The sequence below is a fragment of the Peromyscus maniculatus genome, chromosome 21 (assembly GCF_049852395.1).
Source record: "Peromyscus maniculatus bairdii isolate BWxNUB_F1_BW_parent chromosome 21, HU_Pman_BW_mat_3.1, whole genome shotgun sequence".
Classification (NCBI taxonomy): domain Eukaryota; kingdom Metazoa; phylum Chordata; class Mammalia; order Rodentia; family Cricetidae; genus Peromyscus; species Peromyscus maniculatus.
The window spans coordinates 62,207,609-62,224,781 of record NC_134872.1 but is presented as its reverse complement, the minus strand read 5'-3'; the positions used below and the strand labels follow the sequence as shown (position 1 = coordinate 62,224,781).

General features: G+C 36.3%; 1 protein-coding gene across 4 annotated transcripts in view; it reads left to right on the top strand.

Moving 5' to 3' along the window:
- Window positions 1-17,173, top strand: part of Adgrb3 (adhesion G protein-coupled receptor B3) — a 732,632-nt gene that overhangs the window by 375,092 nt on the left and 340,367 nt on the right. For all 4 annotated transcript variants that reach the window (XM_076557962.1, XM_042265766.2, XM_076557963.1 and 1 more), the window contains 2 exons: window positions 14,203-14,352; window positions 15,202-15,277. In XM_076557962.1, coding sequence (XP_076414077.1) covers window positions 14,203-14,352; window positions 15,202-15,277 — 226 coding nt within the window. The remainder of the gene's footprint in view (window positions 1-14,202; window positions 14,353-15,201; window positions 15,278-17,173) is intronic.

Sequence of the window (17,173 nt, the reverse complement as noted above, 5' to 3'; positions counted from 1 at the left end):
AAAGCCTGGCTCCTCCCTGGAATCTTATTTTCCTCCTCTCACTGCTTAGCTATGTGCTTCACACATCTCATCACTTGCTTTGCTTCCTTTCCTAAAAACAAGACACATGTTGACACTAAGCCCCCAAAATAGAGACATTAGCATGTATTTTTTTTTTAATCTTTTACTACTGACGTCAGTTCGGTTAGCTAGACTAGATGGGAAATGTGTAAGGTTCTCCCAGTCTTTCAGCCCTCTACGAGTCTTGCTAGACACCTAGAATTAATGAGTAATTTTCCTTAAGTTGGAAAAAAATTAAAGTACTAGTTTCTTACCATCGTACAGCTTCTGTTGAGAAAATAGTTTAAGTCTTTTGAAGATAAGACTTGGTATGACATGCAACACTGAATCCTTAAATTATCTCTTTTTTATTCAATAGAAATTTTCACACACAATATTGACTGATCCACTTAACATCTGATCCACTGATCCACCAAATGTCTTGGGGTGGAAAGTGTAGGTTAACAAAAAAGGCATTTCAACTTTTCTGGGCACGAGCAGACTAGGGGCTTATGAATGGGCTCTTGTATACCAAGTTAATATCCCCAATTTAAAGTGTGTCCCAGGGCCAGGACAGTAGGTTGGTAATGATTCACGTATTTAATTCACTTTATATTTTCTCAGTCTCTCGTTAATTGCCTGTCATGTTCTGTTTTCCATTCTAAGGCTTTGTCAGTGAATGAATTTGACAAAACTCTTGCTCTTGTGGAATTGTGAAATTTCTGTTTCATATTAATGAGACACATGTCAAGCAAATATCATCCAATATGCTCAATGGTTATAATTGCTGTGAAGAGAAATAAAGCAATCTACCAGGTTTAGAAATACAGGGTGAAGACAGGGATCCCATTTCATCAGGGTCAGGAACAGCCTCCGACCAGTGATATTTGAAATGGCAGGAAGACCTTGAGAACCTAAGCTGCCATGGCATGTATAGACAGAACACTTCAAACAGAACAAAAGCAGTATGTAAAGACCATGGTGCACACAGAGTGCTATACACTGGAGTATCAGGAGAACTCCAGCAATGTTGAGGTGGCTGAAGTGTGACCATGAAAGAAAGGCTGTCAAAGAGGTGACAAGAAACGAGAATTGGAAGGCATTTGACTGAATACCTGAAAATAAGAAGAAAAAGAAAAGAAAAAGAAAAAACAGAAAGAAAGAAAGAAAGAAAGAAAGAAAGAAAGAAAGAAAGAAAGAAAGAAAGAAAGAAAGAAAGAAAGAAAGAAAGAAAGAGAAAGACTGCAGATTTGAGCAGAAAAACAGCATGATTTGATCTGACATTTAGTGGATTATTGTGACTACAAAGTGGGAAATAGTAAGTTGTGTGGGATGTGAGTGATGTAGCTGAGAACATTGAGAAGATGCAGGGGTTTGAGGTAGGTGATGCTGGAAATGATGAGAAGTTATCCAGGCAGTTAATCTGGCAGATTTTACAACAGTTTAGATGGGATACTAATGAAAGAGGACATTCTTAGCTGGGCAGGGTGTTACATCCAAGGTCAAAGCTATTGTGGATGCTGATGCAGGAAGATCTCATGAGACTGGGTATTCAAGTTGTCTCAGGTAAAACAAGAGACATAAAATAAACATTCAGGGACATTTCCCTATAGCATATCTAGGACAGTTTAAGTTAGAAATCTATCATGTGACTATTAAAATGTCTCTAAAGTTTAGAGTCCAGTGTGTGCGTGAGTGTTGAGTTTTCTCGTTTACATACAAGTCCTTACTCCTACTGTTTATGTTCATTTCTCTTGTGTTCTCAGAGAATCTGATCAATTTTTCCAGAGAAGTCATCACCATCATTCCATCATGGTGGAACCCCTGGGCATGAAAATAGTTATAAAATGATTTTATAAAACTGTGCCTCAGATTAAACTGCCAGTTAAACAATGAAATAAGCCATGTTTTCCCTATGATTTGGATTTAAATAAGCCATGTTTGGCCTGAAATGTTAGTGTATCTTCTTATACTTAAGTCATGTATACTTAACAATGGAAGAACTCCTAAAAATCTACCATGCCCAACTATGAGCCAGTCAACTGTGTTACACTTTGTACTTTGTAAGAGCATGTGTTAAGTAAAAACTTTTAACAATTATAAATATATGAAAGTTGCTTGTTGTGTAACTGAAGGATGGTTTTGAAAGTATTTTAACCCTACCACTTAAAATATTATTTGTGAAAGTACTAATGTCACAGTTAGAACTCTAGACCTCAATGTAGAAAACACTAATCTAGTTATCACATTGTAATATCAGTAGGCTTCCAATTTCTAAGTAAATTGGTGTGAAAAGTAGTTACATAAACATCCATGCTTTTCTATCTGTCTTATATACTTACATTCAAAAACACAATTATTCATCAAATCATTATTCAGTAATTGTAGCTAGAATTTTCCTGCCTGGCCCACAGTCAGGACAAATCTCTCTCATCCGCCAGTCCCACAGCCACTCAGACCCAACCAAGTAAATACACAGAGACTTATATTGCTTACAAATTGTATGGCCATGGCAGGCTTCTTGCTAACTGTTCTTATATCTTAAATTAACCCATTTCTATTAATCTATAAGTTGCCACGTGGCTTGTGGCTTACTGGTATCTTAACATCTTCCCATGGCGGCAGCTGGCAGCTACTCTGTGCCTCAGCCTTCCACTTCCCAGAATTCTCTTCTCTCCTTGTCCCGCCTATACTTCCTGTCTGGCTACTGGCCAATCAGTGTTTTAATTATTAACCAATCAGAGCAACACATTTAACATACAGAACATCCCACAGCAAATAATATTTTTGTCACTGAAGGTCTTTAAGCAATATGAATAGGTATTCTCTCTTATTTTAAATAACCCAAATCTCCCAAGGTTTTCTATGTTATCCTGATATTATCCCAACTTCTAATCTGAACAACTGCTCTGCTGTATTATCATATATAGTCATTTCTAAATCTCTGTTTAATAGGTTTTACTCCTTTTTCCTCATTTGTCTTGCCACTAATTAATAATAGAATGTTTTGGAATTTTTTAGGTACCTTAGGCCCACATCTTTTGAGTATGCAACTTAATGACAATCTATAAAGCACCAAATAGAAACTATTGGTCCCAAAAATCTGTTTTCAGAAGTCTCATTTGAGCACAATGTATAGAAAATGTTTCTCTTTCGTCCTCATTCCTTATGCTTATCCAACAAAAGCTTGGATCCCAAATTAATGATGTCCAGGTATTCATGATGTTATTTGTCTTGACAGCCTTGTGAGTGTGGAGGGCACTCATGTGGCTTGTCCTGTATCAGTGATTTGTCTTCAGAAATAATGATTTCTCCTTTTGCATCCCAGTAATTAAAAGTTAAAGATTTCTTTCATTACTCTGTTCAGCCAGTCACCCACTAACCCACTTCTGTTATATTAAAAACTTTTTAATATGACTCTTGGGAAACATACACATATGCTCTGCTTTTCTACATCAATAGTAAATTATTCCTGACCATTTGTTTTCTTTTGTACTAATAGCCTTTATAAATACTACTCCATTAAAAAACTTTTTCCTGCCTAATTATACATATTAAAGGATAACTGAATTATCCTTGTTATAAATATTTTATAACATATCTTAGCCAGGGAAATATTATGAGCATGTTACTTATTCGGTCCTGATTCCTACAGTTACCATCCAGCAGAGAGCATGTTGCTATAGGAACAATTCTTTGTGTCTATCCCATATTATTTATTTTGTATTTATTTATTCTTTAATTTTTATTTTATAAATGTTATTAATAAAAATCTTGTAATAAAATAAAATTATACACTAAAATTACATCTCAATGAACTTCTGCATTGTTAGTATAGTCGTTTTGAAGCTATGGAGCTTCACATTTGATTTTTGTACTTTCATTACTGAATATATATTTATGCACTTATCCACACTGAGATGAACCTCTTAATGTCTAAAACCTAAGGACACACAAACCACACTTTACAACATTAGCAATAGAAAATGCATAATAATATGCAAGAGCTTTGAGAAAAACATGGGAAAAGAAAGCTGAAACTTCCATATTTCCTACCAAAGGCATGCATGTTCAGCCTGTAGGAGGCAATGCATGTAACAGAGATGGTGAAGGTGGAGTTCATATTTAATTGTTCAGGGTAGTTATCTTTTAGTAGAGAACCAAAACCTCGAAATGAAATTCTCTGATAGAATATAGCATAATTCTTGAATTTCTCATGCATTGACACATATACCTAGTCATAAAGGTTTTTGATTCAGTTTCTTTAGTATCTGCAATGAGGTTGTTGATCAGTTTGAAGCTTTTAGGAAGCTATGAAGAGGCACTTTGCAGGGCTGAGCGGTTGCTTTGCTTCTCAGTTCAGGAGATCTGTCAGGGCCTTCAGCCAGTGAAATGCTTTCTGACATGGGAGTGAGCAGAAGGGTGATCTGGGACATGGAATGGCTTTTTGTTTCCATGGAGAACTTCTAGCTTTTCCCGTGGTGGGTTCTTTCTTTTTGTTGAAATTCCTTTAAAATCAGCTAGAGTCATACTTGTGAGTATAAATGGAAAGATAAACTCTAAAGCTTCCTGAAAGGAGGACTTGAGGTTTTAGGATGTTCTGGTCTCTTCTGGTTTGTGCAATATTGTAAGGATTTAGAATTAGTAAAAGTACCATATTGCATCCTTTGCAATTTCACTCTTCAACTAAAAGGACTCAAATGTCTGTGCCACTATGAAAACTAATCTTGTTTTAGCTGTTTCTATGGCAATAATTGCTTATCTCTATGACAATAGTGGTCTGGCTCTGTAATAATTACCATGTGAGAACAGAAGCAATGAGTCCCTCTTAACAATTTATTTTCATGTTTTTTTTTCTTCTGTTTTCATGGTCTTTCCTGCTTTCAAAAGTCTGGCTCTATTTGGCTATACCAGGAAATCTGTGCTGACTTTGTCATCTCCATCTTCACCAAAATCCTCTTTACCCAGTATGAATGAGGCTTTGAGCTGAATTTGCAGACTGAAAAACAGTCTCAGAAAAGAAACCAGCACTCTGCCGTCCATGTAGGGCGGAGGAGGATGCTCTTCTGTATCTTTTCAAAGGTGCGGAGCAAGAATGAGGGCACACTCCTGTAATCTCAGAACCAAGGCTTTGAGGCCAGAAGATTGGGAGCTCAACACCAGCCTGGTCTACATAGCATGACCATGACTCATCAGGAAAAAAAAATAATGAAGTAAAATGTGCTGCCTTTAGAGTTTGACATGTGGATAGCAACGTTCCATGATGAGCAGGCCTTCTGCAAGGCACTTCGTCACCAGTTTTCCAATGCTCCTCCCTAAAATAAAATAACTTCCCTAAGGATTTATTGCCATGATTCTATGTTACATATATTTGGTATCTGGCAAGGAATGGACCTTTTATTTTATAATACATGAACAGGGGCAATTATGGGTTCTATTACTGCCTGGATATGTAACTAGGGTGACATTATTCTATTCCCTCTAACCATAGTCCATTGCCCTAGAAAACTTTAAAATTACTGCTAAAATTTTCTGCCTTGTATATTGAAAAAGTAAATGTAAACTTGCTTGGTGCATACCTTATAATGATTTAAAGGATGTTATACTTCTAGGCAGATATTGTAACTAAACAGCAACATGCTATGTGTTGTAGCTAGAGTTTTCCTGCCTTGCCCACAATCAGGACAAATCTTTGCCACCCGCCAGTCCTACAGCCGCTCAGACCCAACCAAGTAAACACAGAGACTTATATTGCTTACAAACTGTATGGCCGTGGCAGGCTTCTTGCTAACTGTTCTTATAGCTTAAATTAGTCCATTTCCATAAATCTATACTTTGTCATGTGGCTTGTGGCTTACCGGTGTCTTCACATGCTTCTTGTCATGGCGGCAGCTGGCAGTGACTTCCTCTGCCTTCCTGTTCTCTCAATTCTTCTCTCTGTTAGTCCTGCCTATACTTCCTGCCTGGCCACTGGCCAATCAGTGCTTTATTTATTGACCAATCAGAGCAACAGATTTGACATACAGACCATCCCACAGCAGTGTGTTTTAGAAGGAGCATATGCTACAGTTGCCTTCTGGAGTGTGATGACAACAACCAAGCGTAAAGACTTCAATGACAATCACTGTCTTTTGGGGGGAGTTTTCTTCTCCATTCATTTATTTGTCATGAGTCACATTGCAGCTCCACTGAATGGGTTTTAGAAGGCAGGTTTTTTTTTTCTGATTTAACTTTATGATATCTAAGCATTTGTCTGCCAGATTTTATTCTTTTACATACATATCAAATGGCCCTATATTCTGCAGAATTTATAAATGTTTTAGTGTCCCTCGTTCTTAAGGTCTCTTGTGTAGTTAAAACTGTTCGTGAGCTTTTCTAACCTACAGAAATTTTCTCCTGTCTGTGAATTAATCAGGCCCAGCATCACTTGGCTTCAGAGGTAGGATGCTTCCAGGTACTTTCTAGGTGGTATACAACAACTAAAATTTTCTGTATGAAGAATTTTAACTTTAGATTATAAATTATTTCTCATAATGCTCATAATGTTTCTTTGCAGATCCTATGCCAGTCTTATAAGGGCAATAACTTTACTGTCATTATTCACAGATGCATTCCCAGAACCCATCACTGTGCTTTGCATAGAATCGATACTCACTTAGTGTTTGCTGAATAAGTGAGTTCTCCATGTTGTTATTTTACATTCTCCATGTTGGAAAACTTATTTGTATCTATATCCCAATTGTTAGTTCTAACGCAAAGGCATCCAATTTATATTTTCATATAATATAGTGTATTAATCTTATTAATTACTCATTTGATTTTTGAATTAATAATTTAATAAATATTAATTAATATAAATTTCCAGGTCTTGTAACTTCCAAGATCATGTTCATCCTTGTACCCTACCTAAATACTCAGCACTCTGAATATGGTATTACTATTTATATTAACATGATAGCAATTATTACTATTAATATTATTATCGTGGTTACTCTGGGATGTCTTCAGTGTTCTTATCTCTCACCGTTTCTCCTATTCAGAATGTCCTTCCTTTTTTTCTCTTCTCTGTATTGTTCTGATGCCCCTGGAACATAATTGACCTTTAATAAGCCCTGGGACCACACAGGCAGTTCCTTTCTCCTTAGCTCAGACCTATCTGTTAAACCCACTTCCGACAGTCCTGTTCAGAGTGGCTTTTCCTGATCTACTTCCCTACTTCCGGTTGTCCACCTCATCAGTCATTTCCTTCATGGAGGCAGGTATCACAATCTGGAACACTGAGTTGTCTTTTTTCCCTTGAGGATTGGATTTATTCTTTAAACCAGACTTCAATTCAACACCTTAAGGACAAAGACCTCATGTGTTCTGTGCAGTCGCTAAATTTCAATGGTAAGGCAGTTCTTGGAATGTTCTGGAATTTGATGGAAGTTTTTTGGATGAATATATTCACAAATGAATGTTTAAGTCTCTAATGATGTCTTTACTCCTATCAAGATAAAGTGCTCCCCATACGTCGAGCTCCTTGGGGAATGTGTGACTCACTATCAAGGAGGCCTACTATTGCTGAACCATAGTTCCTCAGAGGTTCTAAGCTCATTTTCTGATAGGGTTTAATCAACCTTTCGCTTCAAAGTAATAAGAAAAAGTGTGAGAAAATATTAATGCTTCATTTTCCAAGCCTCCTATTATTTTATACTTGGTTAATTATAATTGAATGCCCCTTTTTCTATAAAAATTATGTTCAGAATTTCATAGATTAGACAAAGAATGGGACTTTAACCTAAAGTGTGTTCTAAACTGGTTTTTACTACTTCGGTATATATGCAAAAATAACTTACCATCTTCATATGTTACTCTGTATTCCTGATAGGTTTAAAATTCTGAACTATTTGTGTATCGAAAATGGGAATTTGTGTATTTTCTGAAAGAACACAGACATACCCTTTTTGAAACTGAAAGGAAATTGATATAATCAGTGGGTATCTATCTTCTCAACATTGTTATTTGTAATATGGAAAGAACACAGTAGTCAGAAAGGATTTGCAATGGACAGTAGAGTAAATGACAACACTAAAATGATTTTTGTTCTGACTTGTTAAAGAAAAACAGTCATTTTGAAACACATATTCTCCAAAATATATGTCTGGAATGGTGTAGTTATTGTAAATGCCTGGGTAGTAAATATTTTAGGATTTGTGAACCACACCATCTCTGTTGTAACTGCTCCACTCTGCCATTGTGCCCTGAAAGTAATAAAAGGCCACAAGGACATCATAGGTGTTGCTGAGTTCCAATAAAACTTGATTTACAGCCACTGAAAATTTAATTTCATATAATTTTCACATGCCAAGAAGGATTATTCTTCATTTTTCCCATTGTTTAAAAAATGTGAATAACATTTTTAGCTTGTAAATGCTAGAAAAATAGCCAAGGGGACACATTTGTTGTAGGCTGTAATTTACCAGTTTCTGGTCCAGACAATTCTACTGGAACAAGACTCAAGTGCATGGCCTTGGATCGACCCTCGTGCATCAGCATTCTCAGTGCTGAACAAAAGAAAGTGAAGTTCCAAGGGGTTAAAGGAGTTCCTCCAAGAGCACCAATGCCTAGAAAGAAAAAAAAAAAAGAAAAGAAAAGGAAAAAAAACAGAAATGCATTCTACTGTCCAGATTCCCAGACTTGAAATGGGTAATGGATGAAAAATAGAATGTGAAGCTAATAACATAAAAATGATTTAGAAGAGTTTCTATTTTCATACAGGAAGGGAATCTGAAAATAGTTAATTATTTAGTTTGAATACAGCATAGAGTATTTAAGACTTACAAAGCTGAAGAAGGAATGAATAAAAGTCCCACATTGTTACTTATTTTTAATGCCACATCTAGTTTACTTACAGAAGATCTTATCTTTACAAGGAGGAATTGAGAACTTGTAGCCACAAGGAGATTTCTCATCTAAATTTTACACAGTGCCCACAGGAGTTAGGCATCTTATACTTGGTACTGGTGGTGGAGGTGGTGGCAATGGAAATGATGGAGCTCACTGGTCCAAAGCATGTCCTGACCACTGCTGCTGTTTCCAGAGAAGTGACAGCTGAGCATCACACCCTCAACCACCCGTTTCTTTCTCTGTGGCCTTCAGCATTCTAATCCCCACCTTTTGGGAAAGAAGATTATGCTGGTGGGGAACCAAAGTGGAATGAACAATTCAAGTTCTATCTCTTGAAATACCTGAACGTTTCCTACAGACCACGGTGGCCGCATCTTAAGATGGGATTGTTCATGGAGATCTTAGAACATAAAGACGGTGCAGGCAAAGGAATGTGCATATGCTACTTTTTAATCCCATTGTTCTTCAATGACATCGAGTTTGGATTTGATGGACATGTGGGACTTTTATTGCCTCCAGCTGCATTATTCAATCTGTCTTTTGTTCTTAGTGAGAAACAGTACAATGAATCAGAATACATTTGTTGTTAATATGCTAGATAAAATCAAACTGTACAAGGCAGCACGAATCTGAGGAGACAAACTGGGATTTTAATCCCCATGGCTCGATTTAAAACCTTGGCATAATTAAACAGAGTCCGATTCCTCATTCGTAAAAACAAAAGCTCCAATAATAACAATGAAGCTTAAACAGAGTCCGAGTCCTCGTTTGTAAAAACAAAGGCCCCGATAATAATAACAAAGAGACTGATAAACCTAATGCCCCCTGAGGTGATTTGAATGTTAAATGAGATATCATGTCTAAGGTTTCTGGATAAGTGGTGTGTTAACAACAGTGTCTTGTACAGAAGAGAACTTTGACAAATACTTAATGGATAAATTAAGGAGCAAATGGAAAGTGCCATTCTCCTAACAATTGTCAGCAAGTGTCAAGAAAAGAGCTGTCCTTCTTTTCTTCTTAGATATTCTCACTGGTTTACCAAAGATTGAGCATTGTATAGAAATACAAACCACAAGGTTTTTAACTTCAGAGGTTACAGAAAAGTGCATCTCCATGGGTCTGCTCTCTGTGAACACACTAGCAAACCCAAATGATATATCCCAGCATATCCAAACAAAACATCATTTTCCCCTGCTCCCATACTCTACTTTGACAAACTGCAGAGACTACCTAACAAACTTGAGAGATGTTTTCCACAGGAAATTCCGTTTTGATAACTGGACAGTTTTCTAATACTGATGCATAAAGACCCAGCTTGCCAGTTGTACCCTCTGAAGGAACATGAAAAAATGATGCAAACTTCAAATATGTCTGAGACTCAACACAAAGACATAATGAATGGAAAAGGCAGTTTTAAAAACAGCCTTTAAACATATCTGTATTTCCTTACACATATGTCCATGAATACAAGGCTCCGTTGCCTGGATGTTTCCTGTGATCATTGACACTGAGTGGTCCAAAATGTGACTCACTACGTTGAGCACTTAGGATCATGCTTGAAAGTAGAGCTTCTGAAGGGCTCTTTGCTGTCTGGGGTCTTAGCTCCTTTAGAAACACTGAGTTTGTTACAGTGTTTATTCTCTTTATTAAAGCAGTACATTTTTAACCTGAATGGTTTTCTACAACCCCTAAAAGCAAAGAGAAAAAAAAATGTATTCCTTCCAGCAAAGTCAGTCTGAAAAGACAAGCAAGAAAAAGAATATAAGAAAATGAAAATGAAGGAAGAAAAGTTATGGGCAAAACAAACAATATAGAGTACACAGGACTCTTCTTCATCTCCCTGGATGCTACATTTTAGCACTAGAGTTTGAGTCTGCTTATCTTCAGACTAGTTCCTGCCTATGGGCATATAAATGTATTTAACATAAAACACTCAAGAAGTAATCTCTTGCCTGTAGTCACTCAAAAAAAAAATAATAATGTCAAAGCCAAAGTTAAATACTTCATTATGATACATAACCAACCATGGAGTAGCTTTCTTAAACATAGTTATATGAAAATTGGCTCCCATAGTAATATCCAACACTTCCACAGAAGCTCCTATGTTCTGGGTGTACTTCTCGTGTGGTCCTCTCATAGCTCAGCCCAGCCAGCTAGTTAGTGCTAGACCTGTGTTACAGAAGTTGCTGTTAAGGAACAGAGAATGCAGTGAATTTACTTAGCTACACAGTTTGTAGAATGAAGGTGGAATTTGACTTAATTTATAATTGTTACTGCTTTTGATTTTTTTTAATACTTGAGACATACTCCCATGTTGCCCAGGTTAGTCTCTACCTTGTTATGTAGTTCAGGAAGATCTTGAATTTCTGATCCTACTGTTTGCACGTACCTTATGCTGAAATTACAAGTAAGTGCCACTACTCCCAGTTTATGCATTGTGAGGGATGAGACCAAGCACTTTGAATATGCTATGCAAATAACTACAGACACTGAAAATTATCTTTCAAACTGGTACTTTTAAGATGGACAGGGGGTTCTATTAATACTTACCCCAAACTGTAAACAGGTCTATGAAACTAAGAAACACCCAAAACCCAAGTCAAGGGCAAAAATCGGTTCCCAGGGTAAAACAAGCTGGTAGATGGCTGTATTCTTTACTAGCTTTGGTTTATCTATTTTTCTCATCTCTGCATCATTCATCCATACACTTTTGCTCTCTTGCTCTCTTGTTTTCTTTTCTTATGCCTTCCCTTTCTATCTAAAATTCAGGTGATATATCAAGTTTACTAGCTCTAGTTTGTATGTGGAACACACTCACTACAATGGTGAACAACACAGTCTTTATTCTCTTTAACTTCCACAATAGCAAAGGGTAAAACCTTATAAGCTCCCTGAGGAGTAAGTCTTGCTTTGCTGAAGCAAAAGGATCATGAAGGAAGAGAGCTCATACATTTTTAGACTCATCTACAGAAATTCCCTTGTGCTTCTGATTAACAAAACTCTTAAAAGAAAGATAATGATAGTTGAGGTTGGGAAGGAGATGTGTTGGGGGGTACTGAGGAACGCTAGAGGGAGAAAATGAAGGTAAATACGATTAAGATATGTTGTAAACTTACATAAAATCTGGAAGGAATACATTTAATACTGTTTTTAAAAGCTAGAAATGGGGGAAACCCATTTACACTGAACCTGGATCATTTTAGAGCTTGGTCAATAAAGACATGATATTAAATTCAACCTGCTATCATTAGTCCAAAGTTTACCATGAGTCACCTATTTTACTTCATAAGAGATCAAATCTTGTTTTATAGTGAAAGCACAGTTTTCTGGATTCAGGGCAATTCTTGGAGCATTGAAGATGTCTCTATTTATCCAGAGACACTCTATCCTTTCACATTTCATCTCAGCTCCATAAGCTGTAAAAAATTATTATTGATGAAAGCCTGTCTATCTTCTAATGCTTACGATGACTGGATTTAACAACCAGTTACCATAGACGCACAGCATATACTGTGCGGGTGTGCTTTGTTTTTGTCTCATAAGCAAAAACCCACATATTTACTAAGTTGTAGTTTAAGGAATTAATATTTGAATCTTACCTCCTCAGTAGTCCTCTAACACGCTCTTTCCATTTCCTTAAAGGCTGATTCCCAATATATAAGGGATTTGGACAGTTAAACTCAGTGAAGAAGGGCAACTGAAGTTAGAGTCAAAGACATTTCATGGAATTTTGCACATTATAATTCAACAACCAAGGACATATATTTACCAACGTGTTGACTGTTTTTCTGTACACAGCTGAAGTTTTGTGTCCTTGAGCACATTTGAGTAGGGTTATTTATGAAAAGAAATCATCTTGGTTTTAAAAATTAAAAAAAAGAAACTAAAATAATTACACTCGTTATTCAAAAGATGGCATTTAACATCCGTAACTAATTTATGTCTTATCCAGTACCTTTTTTTCCTTCAACATTTAGTTAGCAAATCCTTTTTAAGCTTAATATGTCAAATTGCAGGCCAAATGAAATTCCATCCTGTGCTGATAATGGATGTGTATAATAGCCACAAAGAGCTTTCATAAAGTATAATTTCACTGTGCACTGCCATAATACATAACCAATTTAATTTGAAACCAAGCCAGGGGTGCCGTAATATATTTATACAACTAATATTGTTAAAATCTTAATTTCATCCTCTCTTGTTTTAAATTACAAGTTCCTCCAGAATAAAATCCACTTCTGAAGAGCCTAATGGTTTTTACTTTCTCTTTCCTATTGTGATAGCTTTTAGAGTTTGCCCATCAACTTTCCACTTATATTATCCATGGGACACTTGAGGCATTAATGTAGAACAGGTGTGGGCTTATGGAAAATTTGACAAATTACATTTCTTTTTTTTTTTTTTTTTTTTTTTTGGTTTTTCGAGATAGGGTTTCTCTGTGTAGCTTTGCGCCTTTCCTGGAACTCACTTGGTAGTCCAGGCTGGCCTCGAACTCACAGAGATCCGCCTGCCTCTGCCTCCCAAGTGCTGGGATTAAAGGCGTGCGCCACCACCGCCCGGCGACAAATTACATTTCTTAATTGTAAAATGTATATAATATATAAGTGCCTAAGTATTTATCATCTTAAACCTTATTATATACATTATTGTAAATATAGGTACATGTACTATACATTTAAAATTACTATTACATAAAATAAATGCACTCAGACTCCTCAAAACCTATCATTTATGTTTCTTTCAACATGCATTAAAATATGTATTTCTAGGGGATGAAGATAGCTCAGTGGTTCAGACCATGAGGTTCTCTTCCACAGGACCTGGGTTCAATTGTCAGCACTCACATGATGACTGACAGCCCTCCATAACTATGGTCCTAGGGGATCCAATACACTCTCCAAGCCTCTGCATGGACTGTACTCCTAGTACCCAGACATACATGCAGGCAAAACACCCATACACATAAAGTAAAAGTAAATAAATCAAAATTATTTTTAAACTTGTATTTCTAGTAGTAAAAACACACCTCTCAGGACACTCCCGTCACCATTGACCATCATTGTGTGATTTCGAATCAAAGCCAAAGAAACCTGGTAGTAAATGAAAGAGTTCCCAGCCTGAAAGAACTATGCTGTCTAATAAATATATATATTTTACTGCTCTGCAAACTATAAATTTACCTCAAAACTCAATTTTGAGTATACTCAGATTTTATTTGATTTCAGTGACATTTAGAGCAAGATTTGCTGATTGCATTCTTTCTTTTTCAACTAGTGGCCAGCATTCAGAAGCTTCCCGCCGCCTCTGTTCTAACAGACATCAACTTCCCAATGAAAGGTCGGAAGGGAATGGTGGACTGGGCAAGGAATTCAGAAGATCGAGTTGTGATTCCAAAAAGCATTTTCACTCCTGTGTCATCAAAAGGTAATAGTGACGAGTAATATGAGCTGTGAACCAAACATTTCTGTCAAGGTCACTTAGTAAATCATATATGTCTTCATATATCACATAATATTGAAATCCCTTACAAACATGTTTGTAAACCTATTTTGTAAATGTAAACAGCTTGTCATTGGTCTTTAACCAGCAGATTTTCTTGAGGAAAGGATTTATTAGACTGGGGGAAAATATAACCACAAACTATTGATCTAAGCTTGGTGTGTTCTTATTTCTCTCACATTTTCATCCCAAAATAAACTACATGGCCTAATACTTTAACTTTAGATGTGAAAATGTGATTGCATTTTCTCTTCAAAGTCATTTTCGTGTATGTTTGCTCATGTCTCTTCTTAAAATGCACTGTTATTTGCAGATATTATTTTGGTGTAAGTAACACATCTAAGAAAAGACTACCTTCTACTAGTATCTTAAATTCCTTCTAATATTAGCTTCAAAAGAATTGTGGTCTTATTGCTCCCTTTGGTGATCCTGAACTTAATCTTAATGCTACTGAAGATGCTGCCTATTTCCCTCATATCACTGAGAATTGAAATCCTTTTCATGGACTGGAGGAAGGTTCTAATCTTAGCCTGGTCAGGAAAAAGATTGATACTTATTCAAAACCATCAAAACCACTGTTGTCTACAACTACCTGGGCAAGGTGATGGGGCTCACTTACCCTCGGCCTGACCAAGACTGAATGACGTTCTGCTCCCTGTCTTTCTCTTTGCCTTTAAATGAGTATTGAAATGACCTAGTGATTAATGGATTGAAGTTTCTATGGTTGTAATTTTGTGTGGTTTTACTAAGAGTTTTCCCCTTTATTCTTCCTAGAATTGGATGAGTCATCTGTATTTGTCCTTGGAGCAGTCCTATACAAAAACTTAGACCTAATTTTACCCACTTTGAGGTAAGCTACAAAAGAATAAGCTGTTGTAATCTTTGTAATTTATTTTAAATGTGATTATAGTTCATTCTCTGAAATAGCCAAACTAGCTTTACTAATACAAAGGGTTTTTTAAAGGAAACAGAAAAGAGAAATTTAATGAATACCTTATTAGCATGTTATGTATTTCAAAACAACTACCAAAGACAATTTTGGTATCTGATTAAAGCTCCACTACTCTTTTGTAACTAATCATGAGTTGCCGGAAGATTAGAAAGAGAAAAAGAAAAAAAAACCCTCACTGCCCTCTAATAGAATAGGCCATTGTAAAATTCATCTGTCTTCCCCTTTTCTTTGTAATTAATGATACTTTTCTCTGACATTATAGGAAATTAGAGTCATGGTAACTGGGAAAACATAGTTTTGTTCTTCATTTGCACAAGATCTCAGTTTCCTTAAAAATAAAATCTCAATTACAGCTACATTAAGAATAAATGCTCCTCAATTAGAGACTATTTTTGGAAGAAACCCATCTATTTTTTCACTCAGATATTAAAAAAAAGTTCAATTAATAATTCCACCAACATTCATCCCTGTGTTCTATTGTCTTACCTACTTTATTAAATCGCACAGGGAATATCATTTGCATCTATTTGCATAGTGATCATATTACTCAAGATGACTTACTTCCTGACAGCACCTCATTCTCAAGGATGGAGACCAAGTTTTATTCTGGTTAACACAGCCATACTTGCTTTGAACTCTCCCAACATACCCTCATAAATAAAGCCTTATGTTTTCAGGGAGGAGAAGATATGAATAATGTGTGCAGTTTTATCAGAGACATAACAAACAGTCTAATAAATAAAAACAATTAGAGTTTAACCCAGCAGAAATGGCCTCCTAACAAGATAGCAGACACTAGTCATTATTCCTGGCAGACATTCTCTGTGCTCATTCCTAATGTAGGTGGTAGGGCATGGTTGATGCGTGGTCTCTCCCAACCACATAGTCCTTCTCTGGATTGAATTTGGACTTGTTTGATTGGATAGATTTGAGTTGGGTTATGCTCTTCTAGAAAAAATATTTTGGGCCGGGCGGTGGTGGCGCACGCCTTTAATCCCAGCACTCGGGAGGCAGAGGCAGGCGGATCTCTGTGAGTTCGAGGCCAGCCTGGTCTCCAAAGCGAGTTCCAGGAAAGGCGCAAAGCTACACAGAGAAACCCTGTCTCGAAAAACCAAAAAAAAAAAAAAAATATTTTGAAACTAGTATGTTTATACTAAACCTTTTACTGGCTTAGTATGTATAGATACAGTTAAGCTATATCCATGCCTGTAAAACTCAAAAGAAGAGGTGTTTTCCAAGGTCAAAAGTGCTTAGATAAAGTTAGATCCTTACTTCCGAAGAGAGCTCACTTTGTCACATTTATCACTGAATAAGTCTTGTCTAGACACTCTCAGGCACCTTGTTTGAATTTCACTTGAACATATTAAAAGCTTCCAAAACTTCTCTAATCTCACAGTAATTCACTTCATCTGCCATCAGCTCAACTTTAAATAGAAACCCTTCAAGGATGATGCTTGTACTCTTTGCTGCTGAGGTCTACAGGGAATAAAAAATATATCCAACCTAAAAGCATACAGTGATTATTTCCTTGATTATTGTGATCATTTCCCTCCTGGAAAGGCCAACAGATTTGCATGGTTAATCCAGTTCTTAATAATCTAATTAAATATTCTCACTTGTACAATGGGGAAGGCACATCGTTCCAAGTTCCAGAAATTCATATAGTCAGGAAAATTGGAAATTTGTCTAGGGATATGCCAATTTTACAAAAGAAAAAAATATGGTTCAACTTTTTTTTTAATTGTTACAAAGACAATTGTTTCTTATGATGTATAAATAGAGTAATGGGTCTAT